The sequence below is a fragment of the Oncorhynchus keta genome, unplaced genomic scaffold, assembly GCF_023373465.1.
Source record: "Oncorhynchus keta strain PuntledgeMale-10-30-2019 unplaced genomic scaffold, Oket_V2 Un_contig_18996_pilon_pilon, whole genome shotgun sequence".
Lineage (NCBI taxonomy): Eukaryota > Metazoa > Chordata > Actinopteri > Salmoniformes > Salmonidae > Oncorhynchus > Oncorhynchus keta.
Genome location: NW_026281229.1, coordinates 163,218 through 190,453, shown reverse-complemented (window position 1 = coordinate 190,453; position 27,236 = coordinate 163,218). Strand labels below are relative to the sequence as shown.

The 27,236-nt window shown below is 43.7% G+C and overlaps 1 protein-coding gene across 50 annotated transcripts; it reads left to right on the top strand.

The window, feature by feature from the left end:
- Positions 1-4,429: 4,429 nt before the first annotated feature.
- Positions 4,430-25,293, top strand: LOC127920334 (oocyte zinc finger protein XlCOF6-like). 50 transcript variants are annotated; one of them, XM_052504278.1, is made up of 7 exons: positions 4,430-4,601; positions 11,745-11,993; positions 21,907-23,594; positions 23,657-23,882; positions 24,637-24,695; positions 24,757-24,815; positions 25,008-25,293. In XM_052504278.1, exons 1-3 carry the CDS (start codon positions 4,499-4,501, stop codon positions 23,400-23,402), a joined length of 1,848 nt encoding a protein of 615 aa, XP_052360238.1. In that variant the 5' UTR covers positions 4,430-4,498; the 3' UTR covers positions 23,403-23,594; positions 23,657-23,882; positions 24,637-24,695; positions 24,757-24,815; positions 25,008-25,293. The 50 variants fall into 50 exon arrangements, with proteins under 50 accessions (XP_052360238.1, XP_052360246.1, XP_052360258.1 ...); XM_052504286.1 differs by lacking the exon at positions 24,637-24,695 and having other exon boundaries at positions 21,907-23,532; positions 23,781-23,882; XM_052504298.1 differs by lacking the exon at positions 23,657-23,882 and having other exon boundaries at positions 24,654-24,695.
- Positions 25,294-27,236: the final 1,943 nt, after the last annotated feature.

Sequence of the window (27,236 nt, the reverse complement as noted above, 5' to 3'; positions counted from 1 at the left end):
GAAATACTTCTTTGTTTTTAGAATATTGGTCCCGAAATAATATCCTATTGGTGAGCCAACTGGTAAATTCAAAGGTTTTTTTACTCAGTTATAAGGAATTCTTATCACTTTACAAGGTCCCTGTAACACCTAAAGATGTTGCAATTGTTTTAGATGCCATTCCTTCAGGTGTTGCTTTATTATTCAGGAACGTGTCAAGACCCTCAGAGCCTACCTTCTATTGACCCTGTTGACTCATCAGTAGGAAAGACCTGACCCTCAGTGCCTACCTTCTATTGACCCTGTTGACTCATCAGTAGGAAAGACCTGACCCTCAGAGCCTACCTTCTATTGACCCTGTTGACTCATCAGTAGGAAAGACCTGACCCTCAGAGCCTACCTTCTATTGACCCTGTTGACTCATCAGTAGGAAAGACCTGACCCTCAGTGCCTACCTTCTATTGACCCTGTTGACTCATCAGTAGGAAAGACCTGACCCTCAGAGCCTACCTTCTATTGACCCTGTTGACTCATCAGTAGGAAAGACCTGACCCTCAGAGCCTACCTTCTATTGACCCTGTTGACTCATCAGTAGGAAAGACCTTGACCCTGTTGACATCAGTAGGAAAGACCTACCCTCAGTTCTATTGACCCTGTTGACTCATCAGTAGGAAAGACCTGACCCTCAGTGCCTACCTTCTATTGACCCTGTTGACTCATCAGTAGGAAAGACCTGACCCTCAGAGCCTACCTTCTATTGACCCTGTTGACTCATCAGTAGGAAAGACCTGACCCTCAGAGCCTACCTTCTATTGACCCTGTTGACTCATCAGTAGGAAAGACCTGACCCTCTCAGTAGCCTGACCCTCAGAGCCTACCTTGACCCTGTTGACTCATCAGTAGGAAAGACCTGACCCTCAGAGCCTACCTTCTATTGACCCTGTTGACTCATCAGTAGGAAAGACCTGACCCTCAGTGCCTACCTTCTATTGACCCTGTTGACTCATCAGTAGGAAAGACCTGACCCTCAGTGCCTACCTTCTATTGACCCTGTTGACTCATCAGTAGGAAAGACCTGACCCTCAGAGCCTACCTTCTATTGACCCTGTTGACTCATCAGTAGGAAAGACCTGACCCTCAGAGCCTACCTTCTATTGACCCTGTTGACTCATCAGTAGGAAAGACCTGACCCTCAGAGCCTACCTTCTATTGACCCTGCTCATCACCTGACCCTCAGAGCCTACCTTCTATTGACCCTGTTGACTCATCAGTAGGAAAGACCTGACCCTCAGAGCCTACCTTCTATTGACCCTGTTGACTCATCAGTAGGAAAGACCTGACCCTCAGAGCCTACCTTCTATTGACCCTGTTGACTCATCAGTAGGAAAGACCTGACCCTCAGAGCCTACCTTCTATTGACCCTGTTGACTCATCAGTAGGAAAGACCTGACCCTCAGAGCCTACCTTCTATTGACCCTGTTGACTCATCAGTAGGAAAGACCTGACCCTCAGAGCCTACCTTCTATTGACCCTGTTGACTCATCAGTAGGAAAGACCTGACCCTCAGAGCCTACCTTCTATTGACCCTGTTGACTCATCAGTAGGAAAGACCTGACCCTCAGAGCCTACCTTCTATTGACCCTGTTGACTCATCAGTAGGAAAGACCTGACCCTCAGAGCCTACCTTCTATTGACCCTGTTGACTCATCAGTAGGAAAGACCTGACCTCAGTGCCTACCTTCTGACCCTGTGACTCATCAGTACTCATCAGTAGGAAAGACCTGACCCTCAGTGCCTACCTTCTATTGACCCTGTTGACTCATCAGTAGGAAAGACCTGACCTCAGATTGACCTGTTGACTCATCAGTAGGAAAGACCTGAACCTCAGTGCCTACCTTCTATTGACCCTGTTGACTCATCAGTAGGAAAGACCTGACCCTCAGTGCCTACCTTCTATTGACCCTGTTGACTCATCAGTAGGAATGACCTGACCCTCAGTGCCTACCTTCTATTGACCCTGTTGACTCATCAGTAGGAAAGACCTGACCCTCAGAGCCTACCTTCTATTGACCCTGTTGACTCATCAGTAAGAAAGATTTGTTTCACTTTTGGTCCATTCAACAACAGAGCGATCCATCCTGTTTAAGCAGGATGTTGTATCTATAACTTATGTCATGCCTTATTGGAATGGATTTATTGATAATATCTGTTGGGAAAAAGTTTGGCTGTTGCCACACACAGACCTACTTGTTAACAAAATTAAGGAAGTTTCCTTTAAAATTATTCATAAATATGATCCTGCCAACCACTATATGAAGAAGTTTAAAGAAAACATCAACTCAAATTGCTCCTTTTTTAATGACCACCCAGAGACAGTGTTGCATCTTTTTTGACATTGTATTCATGTAAGAAAATTGGGGCAAGACCTCAGTAGATTTATAATTGAACACATTTATGAAGAACTTACACTATTGTGGAGAGATGTACTGCTTGGAGTCTTTACCTACGATAGAAATAAGCTGAAACATTTTTATGTAATTCATTTCTTTCTTCTTTTGGCCAAATTTCATATTCACAAATGTAAATTTACAAAATAAAAATGTTCTTACCTAAAAATAAATAAATTGAACTGTATTGTAAAGACAATTAAATACTCTACTAACAAAAAAGCTGTTAGGATTATACATGTATGTATGTCCCTTAAGGTCCTTGTGTAATGTGACATTGTACCCTCTAGCACAATTATCCATTGTATATTATTCATATATACTTGTGTTCGTTCCCTCGTGTACTTCCTGTATTGATTTGTTGTTAAAATAAAAAAAAATAGGCAAAAAAGACAGCCAATAGCTACTCTCCTTACTGAGGAGTTGGCAACACTGCCTCTGTTGCAGTGGTGGAACAGGAAGTTCCGGGAAGGCGCCAGAACTGTGTCGTGAAGACGATATATTTTGTGTCCGTTTCACATGTATTACTACAGGTATGTAATAGCACGTTTACACTTTGTAATATCGAAAGAACATGTCATAACGTGCTGGGTAACACCTCCTTTATGGTATTATCACGTTTGGTAAAGGTTTTATGTGTAATATTTGTGTCAAGCCGAGTAAGCATAACTATTTTATGTCACATAGCTAGAGACTGGGTTTGGCAGAGGGAATAAACATAATTTACTAAAGCTAATTTCATTTTTAAAATCTATTTATTTGCTATTTTTGAGTTCGTTATTAGTTTTGTGTAAAATTCACGAGATGGTAAAATGGCGGCTCCCCTTCTGTCTACGTCAACTGAATTCAGTGCAGGCAGCGCGGGTTCACTTATTATTATTTTTACATGTGTAACAATATTCAGACATTCAGGTGTTTCTAATTTTGTCTGTGATTGTTACTCTGTTGTGACAAATGGGAAACACAATAGATTTTTGTGAGGTGAAATAATACAGTGAAGACATGGCTATTCAGGAGCGTAGTCCATAGTGCTGCCTAAACTGCATACATTATCAGAAGGATCGCGAAATATGGGCACGTGCATCAGCAAGTCAAGTTAGGAGGCTGCAGATTGGACAGAACAAAGCAACCAGGATTGTTTTAAAGGTGGAGATATGTTTCTTCTGTTGTAGTCATGCACCATGCTCATTTAATTTCACAATGCACACCATTTAAAACGGACAAACTCTATTCACAACAGTACTCAGTTGGTTAGAGACAGACATTCAGTCAATACCAGGAATTGATTGTCCACAATCTGTGTTATCCAGACAGAAACGAAAAATAAGCACAAGAACATTTAGATTCAGAGTGATAACGAAATTGAAAAATTTTCTGAGCGAACCAGAAACGTTTTAATATAAATTCAAACATTACTTTAGAATAATTTATTTATAATACATTGGAAGGTTGTGTAGGACTATGGAAGAATCAATTCAACTTTTCAGACTGTTAAGAGTATTTATCTGGTCAATATGTCGGTGTTATGTCTCTTTGTCTCTCAGTGTGTTATATGTGAAAATGTGATCACATTAAACATAAAAAAAAAAATGTTTTAAGGACTCTTGGAAGATTAGTCCAAATGAGAAGTAAAATATATCCCAATAAAATCAAAACTAACTGCAACCTTGTACTAAATGTTTTTTTGTTGTAATTTATGCATTTATGTAAATGTAGGAAATCTACTATAGGTTAAGTTAACTTACATTGTGTCATTTAAAGTGTGTACTTTTTGTCTAATGGGAATGAATGTTGAGTTGTCAATGCTTAGCTACCTGATTTATTGAAATGAGATAATTTAACAAATATAATTTATTTTTAGAGAATTAAGAAAGTGCCAGAACTGTCAAGACTAACTTTTGTGTCCGTTTCCCTTTATTACTACAGGCCGACCAAGGTCAAGTCTGAGGTTTGTAACATTAACAGTGAGGACAAACCCAACCTGCCTCTCTCCTTCCACACTGAGTCCAAACCTACAGTCACTGGGTCCTCATTGTGACAGTGGAGCCCAGTTTGCACTGCAGGATCCAGAGATGACATCAGTGAAGCTGGAAGACTGCAGTCAAACACTGGAGCTGAATGTCAACATTAAAGATGAAGAAGAGGAGGAGAAGATTGGGAAATCTGTTTATGATGGTAAGAGCAGATATTTCTTCATAAGTTAGACCTCTGTAAGTTATGACCCAGTCTATTGCTGGGTTAAGTTCTATCTGACTCACACATTCCTGAAGAACTCCAGACTGTTGTTTGTTTCAACTTCACACTGTGTGTTGAAAGTTGCTATAGAACTGTTTCAATGAGAAGGTAGATGTTATTTCATGCTAATGAGATCTGGATGGTTTGACATCAGTATTGTCAGTATGTGTTTTATTCAATGGGCTATCTGGAATTATCATAGTGTCGACTAAAGAAGTGAAGAAGATTAATACATTACTAAGGACACCTACAGTAAAGTGTGACACCAACTTTTCCTGATCGAAAAGCATTGCAGAGAATTGAAATTTGAATGAGTTATTTCCTGAATTGACTGAAATTCAAGTGGAATTGACAGCAACCCTAGCAACTACACAGACTCATTTCATAGAACTTCAGAACACTGCCAACTGAAGCTAACTAGCTATCAGCTATCAGTCAGCTAACTACTGCTAGAGGTCATCAGCTAACCTTTAGCTCGGAAAGCTCTCGCCAGTTCTTACAACGCGTTTCAAACCAGAAACATACCGGACCTATTTTTCTCTCCAAAGCCCCGGATTCCTACCAGCAAACTCTAAACCTTTTCATCTGGATCATCGCAGTTAGCTAACCGCATCCCCGGTTAACTACTCCTGGCTAACATTTCCGTCCTGGAGCTAGCCCATGCTAGACCCATCTCCCGGCTAGGGCTCCTGGGCTACTCCTGAAGCCCACTCCTCGGCTACAATATCCGGACCCCTTCTACTGCCGGTACGGGCCCCGTCGATCCTTCACGACTGGAATACCGACGTAATCTGCCCGAGGATCCCACTCAGGCGTGACGTCCCCTGAAGGCCCTTCTGCTAACCGCGGCCTGCTAGCTATCTAGAGCATATTGGGCTGTTAGCTGATCCATCGGCCAATTTCTTGGACCACTATACCCATTTTGCCAATTGGACTTGGACCCCTCTGCTACTTGGAACCCTACTAATTCCACGACTGGTCTATTGACGTCACTGCGAGGCAAAAACAGACTTTCCCCCATCGTGACGTCCCTCTAAGGCCCTTATGCTAGCTTGCTAGCCCCGGCCTGCTAACTGTCTGAATCGCCGTGTCCCCAGCCAGCCCAACCACTCACTGGACCCATACGATCACTTGGCTATGCATGCCTCTCCCTAATATCAATATGCCTTGTCCATTTCTGTCCTAGTTAGTGATTACTGTCTTATTTCACTGTAGAGCCTCTAGCCCTGCTCAATATACCTTCCCCACCTCCCACATATGCGATGACATCACCTGGTTTAAATGTCTCTAGAGACTATATCTCTCTCATCATTACTCAATGCCTAGGTTTACCTCCAATGTACTCTCTTACTACCATACATTTGTCTGTACCTTATGCCTAGAATCTATGCTATCGTGCCCAGAAACCTGCTCCCTTTACTCTCTGTTCCGAACGTGCTAGACGGCCAGGTATTATAGCCTTTAGCCGTACCCTTATCCTACATCTCCTCTGTTCCTCTGGTGATGTAGAGGTGAATCCAGGCCCTGCAATGCCTAGCTCCACTCCTATTCCCCAGGTGCTCTCATTTGTTGACTTCTGTAACTGTAATAGCCTTGGTTTCATGCATGTTAACATTAGAAGCCTCCTCCCTAAGTTTGTTTTATTCACTGCTTTAGCACATTCTGCCAACCCGGATGTCTTAGCCGTGTCTGAGTCCTGGTTTAAGAAAACCACCAAAACCCCTGAAATTTCCACCCCTAACTATAACATTTTCCGCTAAGATAGAACTGCCAAAGGGCGGTGTTAGCCTGCAGAGTTCTATCTTACTATCCAGGTCTGTACCAAAACAATTCGAACTTCTACTTCTAATACTTCACCTTTCCAGAAACAAGTCTCTCACCATTACCGCTTGCTATAGACCACCCTCTGCCCCCAGCTGTGCCCTCGACACCATATGTGAACTGATTGCCCCCCATCTATCTTCTGAGCTTGTGCTGCTAGGTGACCTAAACTGGGACATGCTTAACACCCCGGCCAGCCTACAATCTAAGCTTGATGCCCTCAATCTCACACAAATTATCTATGAACCTACCAGGTACAACTCCAAATCCTTTGCACCCAGTGTCTCAACTTACACATTCATCCTCTGCACATCCTACCATTCCAGTGTTAAATTGCTATATTGTAATTACTTTGCCACCATGGCCTATTTATTGCCTACCTCTCTTATCCTACCTCATTTACACATGCTGTATATAGATTTTTCTACTGTATTATTGATTGTATGTTTGTTTACTCCATGTGTAACTCTGTGTTGTTGTATGTGTCGAACTGCTTTGCTTTATCTTGGCCAGGTTGCAGTTGCAAATGAGAACTTGTTCTCAACTAGCCTACCTGGTTAAATAAAGGTGTTCTCAACTAGCCTACCTGGTTAAATAAAGGTGTTCTCAACTAGCCTACCTGTTTAAATAAAGGTGTTCTCAACTAGCCTACCTGGTTAAATAAAGGTGTTCTCAACTAGCCTACCTGGTTAAATAAAGGTGTTCTCAACTAGCCTACCTGGTTAAATAAAGGTGTTCTCAACCATAGCCTACCTGGTTAAATACCTGGTTAAATAAAAGGTGTTCTCTACCTGGTTAAATAAAGGTGTTCTCAACTAGCCTACCTGGTTAAAACCTGGTGTTCTCAACTAGCCTACCAGGTTAAATAAAGGTGTTCTCAACTAGCCTACCTGGTTAAATAAAGGTGTTCTCAACTAGCCTACCTGGTTAAATAAAGGTGTTCTCAACTAGCCTACCTAATATCCTCTATCATATGATGCATTAACCCATAAAGCAGTTAAACCCCAAACCAACTATGATGTTTATAGTAGTTCCCAGACCCAACCATTCTGTATGTCTTACAATGGAATCTAGTCTCTCTCTTGCTCCGCTTCCTGTGTCATGGTGTCTTCACTTCCTGTGTCATGGTGTCTTCACTCACCCATTATGCAGTTGGACCTCACTTCACGTGAAAACTATGCCCCCCCCCACCCAATGAGAGACATGACGATCTTAACCACTGCAGGTACTGTTCGAAGTAGTGTCTCTCAAATCAATGCTGTTCCAACACCCCCGCCTGGTGTCTCTTGATGAATCTCCAGAATTCAGCCCGTTCCCTTGGTTATATCTTGGTTCCACCTGAGGACATGCACACTGCAACACAGGTTATTTCCTGACAACATAATTTGTGATATTTGAATAACAGCATCCCCTGTTCTCCCATCGGTCCCCCAGTTACCACTTACCAATCCATGTGACGTGTCGTCATTACTGATATACCAACAATGCTACAAAACGCTCTAACCACTAGGCTACCCTGCCGCCTCTACGCTCTAACCACTAGGCTACCCTGCCGCCTCTACGCTCTAACCACTAGGCTACCCTGCCGCCTCTACGCTCTAACCACTAGGCTACCCTGCCAGCCTCTACGCTCTAACCACTAGGCTACCCTGCCGCCTCTACGCTCTAACCACTAGGCTACCCTGCCGCCTCCACGCTCTAACCACTTCTGGCTACCCTGCCGCTCCAGGCTCTAACCACTAGGCTACCCTGCCGCCTCTACGCTCTAACCACCAGGCTACCCTGCCGCCTCTACGCTCTAACCACTAGGCTACCCTGCCGCCTCCACTAGGCTCCCTACGCTCTAAACCACTAGGCTACCCTGCCGCCTCTACGCTCTAACCACCAGGCTACCCTGCCGCCTCGCTCTAACCACCCAGGCTACCCTCTCTACGCTCTAACCACTAGGCTACCCTGCCGCCTCCACGCCTAACCACTAGGCTACCCTGCCGCCTCTGCTAACCATTGTAGGCTACCCTGCCGCCTCTGGCTCTAACCACTAGGCTACCCTGCCGCCTCCACCACTAGCTCTAACCAACCACTAGGCTACCCTGCCGCCTCTACGCTCTAACCACTAGGCTACCCTGCCGCCTCTACGCTCTAACCACTAGGCTACCCTGCCGCCTCTACGCTCTAACCACTAGGCTACCCTGCCGCCTCTACGCTCTAACCACTAGGCTACCCTGCCTGTATCACAAAAAACATTCAGGATCTCCAAGAAATATGGGCAAATTGGAGCGTAGACAGAGAGATAAATATTTAGGATGACAAACTACTGAGTTGTACAAGCAAGAACCACTTCCAGATATATAAAAACAACATTATATTATTATAATAACGTGCCAAAAACAATTATGAAACTAAATGAAACCAAATAAAATTATATTTCAAACTGACAACAGGATTTGTGAAAGCTGTGAAAAAAGGAAGATGTGCAGGCTACAGTAACAATGAGCGCCTGTTAATGCATGTGTTAATTACAGTAATTTACTGTGTTAATTACAGTAATTTACCGTACCTCATTCTTGGAGTGGAAACATTGTTTGCCGTAACATCATGCTCTATAAAGATCCATAATGTGGCTTCAATTGATGGTTTTGTCACACGGTTATTTTGTTCACATTTATTCATCCTTTTATAGAGCATGAAATACAGTTACGGATGATTTGTGACCCATTTATGTAGTGCTTATGGAGCCTATATGAATGCTTTATGATGCCTTCATAAGATGCACTGGAAATAAAGCAGGACCAAAATATGTACTTTCCTCTCCCATACATTTTCCCTGACAGAATGGTGCCTTCTGGTTTGCTTAATATTAGGAGTTTGATGTATAACATTAACTTTTACTTAATAACTTTCCCCACCACTGTACTTGAAGGTGCAATATGCTCTGCCATTTCCTGGTTGCTAGAATTCTAATCGTTTTCCTAATCTCAGTTTGTGACAAAACAAGCAGTCATTGTGTAGAGAATCATTGCACCATCTGAAGCGCTGTGAAATATATATTTTTCTGATAACCAAAAATACTATATTTTCAGCTTTGAAGCTGGTGTACAAGCCCAAAAGCGTGGTTGTTCTGGGATGGTTGAGCGGCAGCTCTCAGGGATCTGTAGGGGGATCGTGGATGGTTGAGGGGCAGCTCTCAGGGATCTGTAGGAGGATCGTGGATGGTTGAGGGGCAGCTCTCAGGGATCTGTAGGAGGATCGTGGATGGTTGAGGGGCAGCTCTCAGGGATCTGTAGGAGGATCGTGGATGGGTGTTGGCCTGGCAGTTGGGAGCTTGGGCCGGTGGCCAATAAGTCGCTGGTTCGGAAGATCTGTCCACCTGCCTTTGGGCTGAGTGCTTGACCCTGGTTGCTCCTGGTTGCTCCTGTTGGTCTCTCTGGGTGGGGGTCTGTGGGCCTCTCTGGGTGGGGGTCTGTGGGCCTCTCTGGGTGGGGGTCTGTGGGCCTCTGGGTGGGGGTGTGTGGGCCTCTCTGGGTGGGGGTCTGTGGGCCTCTCTGGGTGGGGGTCTGTGGGCCTCTCTGGGTGGGGGTCTGTGGGCCTCTCTGGGTGGGGGTCTGTGGGCCTCTCTGGGTGGGGGTCTGTGGGCCTCTCTGGGTGGGGGTCTGTGGGCCTCTCTGGGTGGGGGTCTGTGGGCCTCTCTGGGTGGGGGGTCTGTGGGCCTCTCTGGGTGGGGGTGTGTGGGCCTCTCTGGGCGGGGGTCTGTGGGCCTCTCTGGGCGGGGGTCTGTGGGCCTCTCTGGGTGGGGGTCTGTGGGCCTCTCTGGGTGGGGGTCTGTGGGCCTCTCTGGGTGGGGGTCTGTGGGCCTCTGGGTCTGTGGGCCTCTCTGGGTGGGGGTCTGTGGGCCTCTCTGGGTGGGGGTCTGTGGGCCTCTCTGGGTGGGGGTCTGTGGGCCTCTCTGGGGGGGGTCTGTGGGCCTCTCTGGGTGGGGGTCTGTGGGCCTCTCTGGGTGGGGGTCTGTGGGCCTCTCTGGGTGGGGGTCTGTGGGCCTCTCTATGCTCTAACTCTGGGCGGGGGTCTGTGGGCCTCTCTGGGTGGGGGTCTGTGGGGGTCTGTGGGCCTCTCTGGGCGGGGGTCTGTGGGCCTCTCTGGGTGGGGGTCTGTGGGCCTCTCTGGGCGGGGGTCTGTGGGCCTCTCTGGGTGGGGGTCTGTGGGCCTCTCTGGGTGGGGGTCTGTGGGCCTCTCTGGGCGGGAGTCTGTGGGCCTCTCTGGGCGGGGGTCTGTGGGCCTCTCTGGGCGGGGGTCTGTGGGCCTCTCTGGGCGGGGGTCTGTGGGCCTCTCTGGGTGGGGGTCTGTGGGCCTCTCTGGGCGGGGGTCTGTGGGCCTCTCTGGGCGGGGGTCTGTGGGCCTCTCTGGGTGGGGGTCTGTGGGCCTCTCTGGGTGGGGGTCTGTGGGCCTCTCTGGGTGGGGGTCTGTGGGCCTCTCTGGGCGGGGGTCTGTGGGCCTCTCTGGGTGGGGGTCTGTGGGCCTCTGGGGTGGGGGTCTGTGGGCCTCTCTGGGTGGGGGTCTGTGGGCCTCTCTGGGCGGGGGTCTGTGGGCCTCTCTGGGCGGGGGTCTGTGGGCCTCTCTGGGCGGGGGTCTGTGGGCCTCTCTGGGCGGGGGTCTGTGGGCCTCTCTGGGCGGGGGTCTGTGGGCCTCTCTGGGCGGGGGTCTGTGGGCCTCTCTGGGTGGGGGTCTGTGGGCCTCTCTGGGTGGGGGTCTGTGGGCCTCTCTGGGCGGGGGTCTGTGGGCCTCTCTGGGCGGGGGTCTGTGGGCCTCTCTGGGCGGGGGTCTGTGGGCCTCTCTCTTAATAATAAATGTATTGGTAAATTATATGAATTATGCATTGAACTGCATCCATCTATTCTACCAACAATGCCTTAGTGTACGTCATGAAATGTTGAGACAAACCTCTTATGAAGTTGGTTTTGTAGCAGAAACTGGGAATTTTATATTTTTTACTGATATTATGATTGTCTGTCTGTCACTTTCATGTCTGAAAGGTAGTTCAAACGCTGTCAGTTGCACTTTTAAATTTCTTTTAAGCTCAAGTTTTTTTTACGTGTAATTTAAAGTGTGCCCTCGTCTAATTTGAATTAATTTTTTGTTGTCAATGTTTAACTACCCGGTCTATTGAAATTAGATCATTGAACAATTGTTTTTATTTTTTTAAGAGAATAAAGGAAGTGCCAGAACTTAAAGACAATAACTTTTGTCCGTGTCTCTTTATTACCACAGGTCGACTCAGGTCAAGTCTGAGGCCAGAAACATCAACAGTGAGGACAAACCCAGCCTGCCTCTCTCCTTCCACACTGAGTCCAAACCTACAGTCACTGGGTCCTGATTGTGACAGTGGAGCCCAGTTTGCACTGCAGGATCCAGAGATGGCATCAGTGAAGCTGGAAGACTGCAGTCAAACACTGGAGCTGAATGTCAACATTAAAGATGAAGAAGAGGAGGAGAAGATTGGGACATCTGTTTCTCATGGTAAGAGCAGGTTATATCTATAAGTTCCCTTCATAGGTTGTACCTCCATTAGTTATGACCCAGTCTATTGCTATTGTGAATTCTGTCATTCTGACATCACATCCGTGATGAACACCAGACTGTACAAAACGTGTGTTTCATTCCAACTTCTCCACTGTGTATGAAAAGTTGCTGTTGAACTGTTTCAATGAGAAGGTACAGTGGGGCAAAGAAGTATTTAGTCAGCCACCAATTGTGCAAGTTCTCCCACTTAAAAAGATGAGGCCTGTAATTTTCATCATAGGTACACTTCAACTATGACAGACAAAATGAGAATAAAAAAATCCAGAAAATCACATTGTAGGATTTTTTATGAATTTATTTGCAAATTATGGTGGAAAATAAGTATTTGGTCACCTACAAACAAGCAAGATTTCTGGCTCTCACAGACCTGTAACTTCTTCTTTAAGAGGCTCCTCTGTCCTCCACTCGTTACCTATATTAATGGCACCTGTTTGAACTTATCAGTATAAAAGACACCTGTCCACAACCTCAAACAGTCACACTTCAAACTCCACTATGGCCAAGACCAAAGAGCTGTCAAAGGACACCAGAAACAAAATTGTAGACCTGCACCAGGCTGGGAAGACTGAGTCTGCAATAGGTAAGCAGCTTGGTTTGAAGAAATCAACTGTGGGAGCAATTATTAGGAAATGGAAGACCTAGTGAATGTCCTGCAGAGAGCTGGGACCAAAGTAACAAAGCCTACCATCAGTAACACACTACGCCGCCAGGGACTCAAATCCTGCAGTGCCAGACGTGTCCCCCTGCTTAAGCCAGTACATGTCCAGGTCCGTCTGAAGTTTGCTAGAGAGCATTTGGATGATCCAGATGAAGATTGGGAGAATGTCATATGGTCAGATGAAAGCAAAATATAACTTTTTGGTAAAAACTCAACTTGTCGTGTTTGGAGGACAAAGAATGCTGAGTTGCATCCAAAGAACACCATACCTACTGTGAAGCATGGGGGTGGAAACATCATGCTTTGGGGCTGTTTTTCTGCAAAGGGACCAGGACGACTGATCCGTGTAAAGGAAAGAATGAATGGGGCCATGTATCGTTAGATTTTGAGTGAAAACCTCCTTCCATCAGCAAGGGCATTGAAGATGAAACATGGCTGGGTCTTTCAGCATGACAATGATCCCAAACACACCACCCGGGCAATGAAGGAGTGGCTTCGTAAGAAGCATTTCAAGGTCCTGGAGTGGCCTGGCCAGTCTCCAGATCTCAACCCCATAGAAAATCTTTGGAGGGAATTGAAAGTCCATGTTGCCCAGCAACAGCCCCAAAACATCACTGCTCTAGAGGAGATCTGCATGGAGGAATGCCCCACTGTAGATATTATTTCATGCTACTGAGACTTTCATGGTTTGGTGGTTTGACACCAGTATTGTCAGCATTTGTTTTATTAACTGGTCTATCTGGAGTGATCAGAGAGGAGACTAAAGAAGTGAAGTAGACAAACTGCCAGTGTTTTAAAGTTCTATGAAATTAGTCTGTGTAGTTTCTAACCCTTGTGATAGTGAGTGGAGGATGAAATGAGTCTGTGTAGTTACTAACCCTTGTGATAGTGAGTGGAGGATGATATGAAATGAGTCTGTGTAGTTACTAACCTTTGTGATAGTGAGTGGAGGAAGATATGAAATGAGTCTGTGTAGTTACTAACCCTTGTGATAGTGAGTGGATGATATGAAATGAGTCTGTGTAGTTACTAACCCTTCAAATTTATTTAGTAGAGGATGATCAGCTGATATCTCAAAGTGCTGTACAGAAACCCAGCCTAAAACCCCAAACAGCAAGCAATGCAGTTGTAGAAGCACGGTGGCTAGGAAAAACTCCCTAGAAAGGCCAAAACCTAGAGAGGAACCAGGCTATGTGGGGTGGCCAGTCCTCTTCTGGATGTGCCGGGTGGAGACCCTTGTTCAAATGTTCATAAATGACCAGCATGGTCCAATGATAATAAGGCAGAACAGTTGATGATAGCACAGTCAGGTGGACTGGGGACAGCAATGTTAGGTAGTCCTGGGGCACGGTCCTGGGCTGGTCCTCCGAGAGAGAGAAAGAAAGAGAGAAGGAGAGAATTACTAACCCTTGATGGACAGTAGGAGGAGAAGAGATATAACAAACTGACCCTAGCCACCCGACACAAACTACTGCAGCATAAATACTGGAGGCTGAGACAGGAGGGGTCAGGAGACACTGTGGCCCCACCCGAGGACACCCCGGACAGGGCCAAACAGGAAGGATATAACCCCACCCACTTTGCCAAAGCACAGCACACCACTAGAGTGATATCTTCAACCACCAACTTACCATCCTGAGACAAGGCTGAGTGGAGGGGGGCGCCAACCCAGATGGATGATGAAATGAATCAACCCACTCAGTCTTCCAGGGACGGCATGAGAGAGCCCCAGTAAGCCAGTGACTCAGCCCCTGTAATAGGGTTAGAGTTAGAGAACCCTTGTGATAGTGAGTGGAGGACTGATATGACCCACTGAAATGAGTCTTCAGTAAAGACTTAAAGGTTGAGACCGAGTTTGCGTTGGGTAGGCAGACCGTTCCATAAAAATGGAGCTCTATAGGAGAAAGCCCTTCCTCCAGCTGTTTGCTTAGAAATGATAGGGACAATTAGAGGCCTTGTCTTGTGGAGGATGAGGTATGAAATGAGTCAAGCCCATGTGTAGTTACTAACCCTTGTGATAGTGAGTGGAGGATGATAGCACTAACTGAAATGAGTCCAGTGTTGCAGTTAACCTAGACCATGGATTAATTTTTCTTCATTGTGATTTCTGATTTTTGCAATGTGAGTGGAGGATGATATGAAATGAGTCCCAGTGTCCTTCACAGTTTTATTTGAGACGACTGTACAACCATTAAGATTAATTGTCAGATTCAACAGATGATCTAACCCTTGTGATAGTGAGTGGAGGATGATATGAAATGAGTTTGTGTAGTTACTAACCCTTGTGATAGTGAGTGGAGGATTATATGAAATGAGTCTGTGTAGTTACTAACCCTTGTGATAGTGAGTGGAGGATGATATGAAATGAGTCCCCTTGTGATAGTGAGTGGAGGATGATATGAAATGAGTCCGTGTAGTTACTAACCCTTGTGATAGTGAGTGGAGGATGATATGAAATGAGTCTGTGTAGTTACTAACCCTTGTGATAGTGAGTGGAGGATGATATGAAATGAGTCTGTAGTTACTAACCCTTGTGATAGTGAGTGGAGGATGATATGAAATGAGTCCGTGTAGTTACTAACCCTTGTGATAGTGAGTGGAGGATGATATGAAATGAGTCTGTGTAGTTACTAACCCTTGTGATAGTGAGTGGAGGATGATATGAAATGAGTCTGTGTAGTTACTAACCCTTGTGATAGTGAGTGGAGGATGATATGAAATGAGTCTGTAGTTACTAACCCTTGTGATAGTGAGTGGAGGATGATATGAAATGAGTCTGTAGTTACTAACCCTTGTGATAGTGAGTGGAGGATGATATGAAATGAGTCTGTGTAGTTACTAACCCTTGTGATAGTGAGTGGAGGATGATATGAAATGAGTCCGTGTAGTTACTAACCCTTGTGATAGTGAGTGGAGGATGATATGAAATGAGTCTGTAGTTACTAACCCTTGTGATAGTGAGTGGAGGATGATATGAAATGAGTCTGTGTAGTTACTAACCCTTGTGATAGTGAGTGGAGGATGATATGAAATGAGTCTGTGTAGGTGATGAGTAGTGAGGATGATGAAATGAGTCTGTGTAGTTACTAACCCTTGTGATAGTGAGTGGAGGATGATATGAAATGAGTCTGTGTAGTTACTAACCCTTGTGATAGTGAGTGGAGGATGATATGAAATGAGTCTGTGTAGTTACTAACCCTTGTGATAGTGAGTGGAGGATGATATGAAATGAGTCTGTGTAGTTACTAACCCTTGTGATAGTGAGTGGAGGATGATATGAAATGAGTCTGTGTAGTTACTAACCCTTGTGATAGTGAGTGGAGGATGATATGAAATGAGTCTGTAGTTACTAACCCTTGTGATAGTGAGTGGAGGATGATATGAAATGAGTCTGTAGTTACTAACCCTTGTGATAGTGAGTGGAGGATGATATGAAATGAGTCTGTAGTTACTAACCCTTGTGATAGTGAGTGGAGGATGATATGAAATGAGTCTGTGTAGTTACTAACCCTTGTGATAGTGAGTGGAGGATGATATGAAATGAGTCTGTAGTTACTAACCCTTGTGATAGTGAGTGGAGGATGATATGAAATGAGTCTGTAGTTACTAACCCTTGTGATAGTGAGTGGAGGATGATATGAAATGAGTCTGTGTAGTTACTAACCCTTGTGATAGTGAGTGGAGGATGATATGAAATGAGTCTGTGTAGTTACTAACCCTTGTGATAGTGAGTGGAGGATGATATGAAATGAGTCTGTAGTTACTAACCCTTGTGATAGTGAGTGGAGGATGATATGAAATGAGTCTGTGTAGTTACTAACCCTTGTGATAGTGAAGGATGATATGAAATGAGTCCTAACCCTTGTGATAGTGAGTGGAGGATGATATGAAATGAGTCTGTGTAGTTACTAACCCTTGTGATAGTGAGTGGAGGATGATATGAAATGAGTCTGTAGTTACTAACCCTTGTGATAGTGAGTGGAGGATGATATGAAATGAGTCTGTGTAGTTACTAACCCTTGTGATAGTGAGTGGAGGATGATATGAAATGAGTCTGTGTAGTTACTAACCCTTGTGATAGTGAGTGGAGGATGATATGAAATGAGTCTGTGTAGTTACTAACCCTTGTGATAGTGAGTGGAGGATGATATGAAATGAGTCTGTGTAGTTACTAACCCTTGTGATAGTGAGTGGAGGATGATATGAAATGAGTCTGTGTAGTTACTAACCCTTGTGATAGTGAGTGGAGGATGATATGAAATGAGTCTGTGTAGTTACTAACCCTTGTGATAGTGAGTGGAGGATGATATGAAATGAGTCTGTGTAGTTACTAACCCTTGTGATAGTGAGTGGAGGATGATATGAAATGAGTCTGTGTAGTTACTAACCCTTGTGATGGAGGATGAGTGAGTGGAGGATGATGGAGGATGAAAATGAGTCTGTGTAGTTACTAACCCTTGTGATAGTGAGTGGAGGATGATATGAAATGAGTCTGTGTAGTTACTAACCCTTGTGATAGTGAGTGGAGGATGATATGAAATGAGTCTGTAGTTACTAACCCTTGTGATAGTGAGTGGAGGATGATATGAAATGAGTCTGTAGTTACTAACCCTTGTGATAGTGAGTGGAGGATGATATGAAATGAGTCTGTGTAGTTACTAACCCTTGTGATAGTGAGTGGAGGATGATATGAAATGAGTCTGTGTAGTTACTAACCCTTGTGATAGTGAGTGGAGGATGATATGAAATGAGTCTGTAGTTACTAACCCTTGTGATAGTGAGTGGAGGATGATATGAAATGAGTCTGTAGTTACTAACCCTTGTGATAGTGAGTGGAGGATGATATGAAATGAGTCTGTAACCCCTTGTGATAGTGAGTGGAGGATGATATGAAATGAGTCTGTGTAGTTACTAACCCTTGTGATAGTGAGTGGAGGATGATATGAAATTAGTCTGTGTAGTTACTAACCCTTGTGATAGTGAGTGGAGGATGATATGAAATGAGTCTGTAGTTACTAACCCTTGTGATAGTGAGTGGAGGATGATATGAAATGAGTCTGTGTAGTTACTAACCCTTGTGATAGTGAGTGGAGGATATGAAATGAGTCTGTAGTTACTAACCCTTGTGATAGTGAGTGGAGGATGATATGAAATGAGTCTGTGTAGTTACTAACCCTTGTGATAGTGAGTGGAGGATGATATGAAATGAGTCTGTGTAGTTACTAACCCTTGTGATAGTGAGTGGAGGATGATATGAAATGAGTGATAGTGAGTGGAATGAAATGAGTCTGTGTAGTTACTAACCCTTGTGATAGTGAGTGGAGGATGATATGAAATGAGTCCGTGTAGTTACTAACCCTTGTGATAGTGAGTGGAGGATTATATGAAATGAGTCTGTGTAGTTACTAACCCTTGTGATAGTGAGTGGAGGATGATATGAAATGAGTGTGTAGTTACTAACCCTTGTGATAGTGAGTGGAGGATGATATGGGTCTGAATTTTCACTCTTTTTGTGGAATCAGCTTTTTGTCCACTTTTAGAATAGTTGTATTCCCTTTTTGTATTGTACAGTATACTTACTTATAGTGCCTTCAGAAAGTATTCATACCCCTTGACTTATTCCACATTATGTTGCAGCCTAAATTTAAAAAATAAATAATAATTGAGCCATCTACACACAATAATGACAGGAAAAACATGTTTTTTGAAATGTTTGCAAATGTTTAAAAAAATGAAATAATGCAGAAATATCTCATTTTCATAAGTATTATGGTGGAAGATTGCAAGATTATGTTATAATACTTTTATTGAATCAAATGTTTGTTTTATTCGACAGAACAGAGTATTCTTAACTATTGTGTGTGTGTTCTACTGAGGAAGGACCTCTGGGAGATAACACTGACAGGAGATTTACCATGTTTTCTGGGTGATAAAACCTAAAGAGCTTTCCAGAGCATGTTAATGCTTCTGTTCTATACGGGGCCAGGGAGAGATGGTTCCAGTAGGGCCAGACACTGGTCTCTACCAGACCAGGGATAGATGGTTCCAGTAGGGCCAGACACTGGTCTCTACCAGACCAGGGATAGATGGTTCCAGTAGGGCCAGACACTGGTCTCTACCATACCAGGGAGAGATGGTTCCAGTAGGGCCAGACACTGGTCTCTACCAGACCAGGGAGAGATGGTTCCAGTAGGGCCAGACACTGGTCTCTACCAGACCAGGGAGAGATGGTTCCAGTAGGGCCAGACACTGGTCTCTACCAGACCAGGGAGAGATGGTTCCAGTAGGGCCAGACACTGGTCTCTACCAGACCAGGGAGAGATGGTTCCAGTAGGGCCAGACACTGGTCTCTACCAGACCAGGGAGAGATGGTTCCAGTAGGGCCAGACACTGGTCTCTACCAGACCAGGGAGAGATGGTTCCAGTAGGGCCAGACACTGGTCTCTACCAGACCAGGGAGAGATGGTTCCAGTAGGGCCAGACACTGGTCTCTACCAGACCAGGGATAGATGGTTCCAGTAGGGCCAGACACTGGTCTCTACCAGACCAGGGATAGATGGTTCCAGTAGGGCCAGACACTGGTCTCTACCAGACCAGGGAGAGATGGTTCCAGTAGGGCCAGACACTGGTCTCTACCAGACCAGGGAGAGATGGCTCCAGTAGGGCCAGACACTGGTCTCTACCATACCAGGGAGAGATGGTTCCAGTAGGGCCAGACACTGGTCTCTACCATACCAGGGAGAGATGGTTCCAGTAGGGCCAGACACTGGTCTCTACCAGACCAGGGAGAGATGGTTCCAGTAGGGCCAGAACGGGTCTCTACCATACCAGGGATAGATGGCTCCAGTTTGGAGTCGGAGGGACAGACACTGGTCTCTACGCAATGAAAACTGTTGACACAGCAGTTGCTGTCTGCTATGTATTATAGGTATATTTCATACAAATCTTATCCTTGTGACCCATTCTATACATCTGTCGTGTGTCATGTAGACTGAAAGAGGATGGACTTTGTACTTTTGTCTCTGGGCTCTCAATGAATCATCTGAGCGTGAATTTGTCGACCAGCCATCAGTATCGTAGAGAACTCAATCAATTCACTTCATATATGTGCATTGTATTAACCTGCTCCTTTATTAAGAGATTTAAAGATTTTGTTTAAGTATAACTCTGACTTGTGTGATAAGTTTGTCTCCTTATTTGATAGTAAAGAAATTAACCACCACAGTATTCACACCCCTGAGTAAATACTTTGAAGAAGCACCTTTGGCAGTGATTACAGCTGTGAGTTTTTCTGTGTAAATCTCTAAGAGCTTTCCACACCTGGATTGTACAATATTTGCACATTTATTCTGAAAAAAAAGTCTTCGAGCTCTGTCAAGTTGGTTGTTGATCATTGCTGGACAGCCATTTTCATGTCTTGGCATAGATTTTCAAGATTTTTTAAGTCAAAACTGTAACTAGGCCGCTCTGGAACATTCAATGTCTTGGTAAGCAACTCCAGTGTATATTTGGCCTTGTGTTTTAGGTTATTGTCCTTCTGAAAGGTGAATTTGCATACCAGTGTTTGTTGGAAAGCAGACTGAACCAGGTTTTCCTCTATGATTTTGCCAGTGCTTAGTTCTATTCCATTTATTTTTTATCAACAAACAAAAAACGTCCAAGTCCTTGCCGATGACAAGCATACCCATAACATGATGCAGCCACCTCCATGTGAGGAGTGGTACTCTGTGATGTGTTGTGTTGGATTTGCCCCAAACATAACACTTTGTATTCAGGATTTTAAGTTAATTATTTTTGCCACATCTTTTGCAGTTTTACTTTAGTGCCTTAATGCAAACAGGATGCATGTTTTGGAATAGTTTGACTCTGTAGAGCTTTCCTTCTTTTCACTCTGTTATTGATGTTAATATTGTGGAGTAACTACAATGTTGTTGATCCATCCTCAGTCTAACTGTTTTAAAGTCACCATTGGCCTCATGGTGAAAACCCTGAGCAGTTTCCCTCCTCCCCGGCAACTGAGTTAGGAAGGACGCCTGTATCTTTGTAGTGACTGGGTGTATTGATACACCATCCAAAGTGTAATTAATATCTTCAGCATGCTCAAAGGGATATTCAATGTCATTTTTCTTGTTTTTGTTTTACATTATGGGGTACTCCACTGGTGTTATGGGGTACTCCACTGGTGTTATGGGGTACTATACTGGTGTTATGGGGTACTATACTGGTGTTATGGGGTACTATACTGGTGTTATGGGGTACTATACTGGTGTTATGGGGTACTATACTGGTGTTATGGGGTATTCCACTGGCGTTATGGGGTACTATACTGGTGTTATGGGGTACTATACTGGTGTTATGGGGTACTCCACTGGTGTTATGGGGTACTATACTGGTGTTATGGGGTACTATACTGGTGTTATGGGGTACTCCACTGGTGTTATGGGGTACTCCACTGGCGTTATGGGGTACTCCACTGGCGTTATGGGGTACTCCACTGGCGTTATGGGGTACTATACTGGCGTTATGGGGTACTATACTGGTGTTATGGGGTACTCCACTGGCGTTATGGGGTACTCCACTGGCGTTATGGGGTACTCCACTGGCGTTATGGGGTACTATACTGGCGTTATGGGGTACTATACTGGCGTTATGGGGTACTATACTGGCGTTATGGGGTACTATACTGGCATTATGGGGTATTCCACTGGCGTTATGGGGTACTCCACTGGCGTTATGGGGTACTCCACTGGCGTTATGGGGTATTCCACTGGCGTTATGGGGGTACTCCACTGGCGTTATGGGGTATTCCACTGGCGTTATGGGGTACTCCACTGGCGTTATGGGGTAAGGACTAAACACTTTTCGGGCCTACCACTTTCTGTCCTGATCGGTCCACCAACTGGTGGTTTAGAATCTACAGATGTGGTTTTCATATTCAGATGGTAAATAGTCATAGTAGAATTCATGTTGGTACAACAATATCCAATATCTAGTCATGTATCCATGCCCTTGTATGTATGTATGTGTGTGGTATTGTGTAGGCCAATGACTCAATTTAATCAATTTTAAATTCAGGCTGAAACACAACAAAATGTAGAAAAAAATCAAGGGATGTGAATTCTTTCTGAACACACTTTATATGAAGTCATATGTATATCTCACTGACTGGTTCTTCTGCTGTTGTTCACACAGGAAACCATGTTGAGACATTCTCTACATCCAGAGAGCAACAGCAGGAAGATCACAGAGCTAAGAGGTCTCACCACCTCCCACATTGTGAGATTTTCCCATTTCTATCAAAGCTAAAAATACACCTAAAAATACACACAGGAGAGAATCGGAATTCCTGTACTGACTGTGGGAAGAGATTCACAACATCACAAGCTCTGACAATTCATCAGAAAGTGCACACTGGAGAGAAGCCTTACTCCTGCCCTGACTGTGGGAAAAGTTTCTCCAGATTGGATAAGTTAAAAAGTCACCAACTAATACACAGAGAGAAGCCATTCTCCTGCTCTGACTGTGGCAAATGCTTCAAAACATCAACCGAGGTAAAAGTTCACCAGAGAACACACACAGGAGAGAAGCCTTACTTCTGCTCTGCCTGTGGAAAGAGTTTCTCCCGATTGGATACCTTAAAAGTACATGAACGTGTGCATACAGGAGAGAAGCCATACTCTTGCTCTGACTGTGGAAAATGCTTCACCACAACATCTGATCTAACAGTTCATCAGAGAACACACACAGGAGAGAAGCCTTACTTCTGCTCTGACTGTGGTAAATGCTTCAAAACATCAACTGAGGTAAAAGTTCATCAGAGAACACACACAGGAGAGAAGCCTTACTTCTGCTATGCCTGTGGAAAGGGTTTCTCCCGAATGGATACCTTAAAAGTACATGAACGTGTGCATACAGGAGAGAAGCCATACTCTTGCTCTGACTGTGGAAGATGCTTCACCACAATGTCTGATGTAACAGTTCATCAGAGAACACACACGGGAGAGAAGCCTTACTTCTGCTCTGACTGTGGTAAATTCTTCAAAACATCAACTGAGGTAAAAGTTCACCAGAGAACACACACAGGCGTGAAGCCTTACTTCTGCTCTGACTGTGGAAAGAGATTCACAACATCACAAGCTCTGACAATTCATCAGAGAGTGCACACTGGAGAGAAGCCTTACTCCTGCTCTGACTGTGGGAAAAGTTTTTCCCGATTGGATAAGTTAAAAAGTCACCAACTAATACATAGAGAGAAGCCATTCTCCTGCTCTGACTGTGGCAAATGTTTCAAAACATCAACTGAGGTAAAAGTTCATCAGAGGACACACACAGGAGTGAAACCTTACTTCTGCTCTGACTGTGGGAAGAGATTCACAACGTCACAAGCTCTGACAATTCATCAGAGAGTGCACACTGGAGAGAAGCCTTACTCCTGCTCTGACTGCGGGAAAAGTTTCTCCAGATTGGATAAGTTAAAAAGTCACCAACTAATACACATAGCGAAGCCATTCTCCTGCTCTGACTGTGGTAAGTGCTTCAAAACATCAACTGAGGTAACCGTTCATCAGAGAACACACACAGAAGAGAAGCCTTACTTATGCTCTGACAATGGAACGAGTTTCTCCCAATTGGAAAAGTTAAAATGTCCCCAGCGAATACAAATAGACAAAGTCTCACTTCTGCTCTGACTGTGGGAAGTCTGGTTGTTGACTGTGTGGTATTCTGTGGGAATAAGTTAGTAGATATAACATGTGTCAGATAGAGATGGTGTGATGATCAGTTCTCTGTGGGAATGAGTTAGTAGACAACATGTATCAGGTAGAGATGGTGTGATGATCAGTTTTCTGTGGGAATGAGTTAGTAGACACAACAGGTATCAGGTAGAGATGGTGTGATGATCAGTTTTCTGTGGGAATGAGTTAGTAGACACAACATGTATCAGATAGAGATGGTGTGATGATCAGTTTTCTGTGGGAATGAGTTAGTAGACACAACAGGTATCAGATAGAGATGGTGTGATGATCAGTTTTCTGTGGGAATGAGTTAGTAGACACAACAGGTATCAGATAGAGATGGTGTGATGATCAGTTTTCTGTGGGAATGAGTTAGTAGACAACAGGTATCAGATAGAGATGGTGTGATGATCAGTTTTCTGTGGGAATGAGTTAGTAGATAGAGATGGTGCACACTGGTGACAGTTTTCTGTGTAGTTTCAGATAGAATAGAAGATGGTGTGATGATCAGTTTTCTGTGGGAATGAGTTAGTAGACACAACATGTATCAGATAGAGATGGTGTGATGATCAGTTTGTCTGTGTGGAATGAGTTAGTAGACACAACAGGTATCAGATAGAGATGGTGTGATGATCAGTTTCTGTGGGAATGAGTTTTCAGATAGAGATGGTGTGATGAATGAGTTAGTAGAGTATCAGATAGAGATGGTGTGATGATCTGTGGGAATGAGTTAGTAGACAACATGTATCAGATAGAGATGGTGTGATGATCAGTATCAGGTATCAGATAGAGATGGTGTGATGATCAGTTTTCTGTGGGAATGAGTTAGTAGACAACAGGTATCAGATAGAGATGTGTGGGAATGAGTTAGTAGAATCAGATAGAATGAGTTAGTAGACAACAGGTATCAGATAGAGATGGTGTGATGATCAGTTTTCTGTGGGAATGAGTTAGTAGACAACAGGTACAACAGGTATCAGATAGAGATGGTGTGATGATCAGTTTTCTGTGGGATGATCAGTTTCTGTGAGGAATGAGTTAGTAGACAACATGTATCAGATAGAGATGGTGTGATGATCAGTTTTCTCTGTGGGAATGTTTTTGTAGATACAACAGGTATCAGATAGAGATATGAGATGGTGTGATGATCAGTTGGTGTGATGATCAGTTCTCTGTGGGAATGAGTTAGTAGACAACAGGTATCAGATAGAGATGGTGTGATGATCAGTTTTCTGTGGGAATGAGTTAGTAGACAACAGGTATCAGATAGAGATGGTGTGATGATCAGTTTTCTGTGGGAATGAGTTAGTAGACAACAGGTATCAGATAGAGATGGTGTGATGATCAGTTTTCTGTGGGAATGAGTTAGTAGACAACAGGTATCAGATAGAGATGGTGTGATGATCAGTTTTCTGTGATGGTGTGATGATCAGTTTTCTGTTGAGTTAGTAGGTAAGATAGAGATGGTGTGATGATCAGTTCTCTGTGGGAATGAGTTAGTAGACAACATGTATCAGATAGAGATGGTGTGATGATCAGTTCTCTGTGGGAATGAGTTAGTAGACAACAGGTATCAGATAGAGATGGTGTGATCAGTTTTCTGTGGGAATGAGTTAGTAGACAACAGGTATCAGATAGAGATGGTGTGATGATCAGTTTTCACCATTTAGTTTGGTTGTTTTTTGTTTTTGTTTTACTACTAAGCAACTTTTGTTTAGTGATATACATACTTTGAAACGATAAATATGTTCATTAAATTGTCTTAAATAGATGTATTATTTTCGTCATTGATTAATGTTTTTGGATGTCTGCATTGAACTTAATTGAAATAAATATTCTACTTGAATTTGTGCTGGTCAAACTTTGGGTTATCTATACAGACAATGCAATGTTTTTTGTTTAATTGATGTTATTCAAACTAATTTAAATGTCTATGTATCTAGTCAATACATGTCACTATACCTCTACATGCCAATTAGTCCCCAGTATGTTCTACAATACATACAAATAATGTTTTGCAGTTTAAAGGACATTTTTTCATATTTAAATAAAATAACATTTATTTTGTCAATGTATAATTGTAATGTATTTTCTATGGTGCCAAAGTCCAGGGAAAATATTACTACCACAATTCAAATATGATCCAGAGAGGAACCAGAGAGGAAGCTTGCGTTACCCTTTCCCTGCCTCATTATTCAGAGTGGAAGAGCTGTGAACTCACCTGTGATGGTCCACATCTACCAAAACCTTTCCTATTGTGTTAGTAAACACCACAGCATTTTAGGAAGCCATTGTTCAAAATGTTTTCATACACACAGTAACAATGGGAGGGGGTGTGGCCTGCACAGAGGAGAATCAGGAAGTTGATCTCAGACTTCTGTTTAGGACTGGGATTCTATCCAGAGTTGACAGATTAACAGTGAGGACGAACCTAGCCTGCCTCTCTCCTTCCACACTGAGTTCAAACCTACAGTCTAGTGATGGGCATTCCAGCCGGCTCTTTTGGCTCTGTCGTAGCAGAATCACAATTAGTTAGGTAACTGATAAATAAGATGTTTTATCTACTTTCATAAATATGCTTATGTGGGAAAATTACTTGGGCCCCAGAGAGGGGAGAGGTCAGGCTTGTCTTCATATGTGAACATATCTTTTAAAACACGTGAAGGGATGATTGAGGGGGAACCAATTATCTCTTGGCTCCACAATGTCTGTGTGCTAGTCACTCCCTACGTTTCCCATTTGGGGGAAGAGTATGGCAGTGTCTGGAACCGTTGTATGTCCCCTCTGATGTTGCACTTTTCTTGACCTAGTATATGACCTAGAGGCTCACTCTCCTCTGTGAGCTTGTCCAGGTGGAGGGGGTGTATTTGAGATAAGAGTATCTAGAATTGACAATTGATATATGCCATTGGATGAGGTAATGTTTGGTAATGGGAAGTACCAAGAACGAGAAGTAGAACCTGAACAATAATTTATAGCTAATGCTGTCTGGCTATGGGATACTCCTCAAGTAAAATTATTCCTGTGTGCAGTTTTCCTAAGACCTGTGGTTCATCATTGTGAGTTGGGAGGGGTGGATCTTTGCTATAAAAGATCCCAGTTGCCATTATGTCACAGGGCTATGGTGAAGCTCATTTAATTAAAAGATTAAGTTTATGTATAACTCTGACTGGTGTGTGGTTTGTAAACTCTCCTTTCCCTCAGTAATACAGGAAATGACCATGACAGCTCCCAAACGGCTCTTTAAAAAAAAAGTGTTTTGTTATTTTTCAAGTCAAACAGTTTGCGATAGTTTGACTATGATTGGTGTTAAAACAATTCTAATTAAATGATTTAATGAAATCATACTCTACCTTAACCACAATGTATTTAAAAATGCATTGGTTTGTAATTAAATAGAATGCTATTAAACATTTGCATTTAAAGTATAACTTTTTAATGTATTTAAACAAAGTGCATATAAATCGAACCATTCAAAACAAATACAATATGAACAGCATAATATAATATTGCACCATATCAAATAAATTACAATTTGCAAAACTGCAGCATCCCACTTAAAACATTAAACTGGTCCCTCTATTCTCCTTTATTGCCATGTTATAACTAACAGCACACAGCAATACTGACCATATTTAGCTTTTATGAGAGATTTGCATTCAGAAATGCAAGCTGCCTCGCTTTCAATGGGCTGATGCGGTTTCTTCTCTCAGTAATTATTTGTCCCGTTTTCGAGAATACACTCTCAGAGGGAATGGATGTGGCCACTATGCAGAGTCTCCCTGTCAT

Bases quoted from the DNA above. Each gene is read 5' to 3' on its own strand.
- LOC127920334 (XM_052504300.1), top strand. From the start codon at position 4,499: ATGACATCAGTGAAGCTGGAAGACTGCAGTCAAACACTGGAGCTGAAT. The intron at 4,602-11,744 runs GTAAGAGCAGAT...TTATTACCACAG, and splicing joins TGGGAAATCTGTTTATGATG to GTCGACTCAGGTCAAGTCTG. The intron at 11,994-21,906 runs GTAAGAGCAGGT...TTGTTCACACAG, and splicing joins TGGGACATCTGTTTCTCATG to GAAACCATGTTGAGACATTC.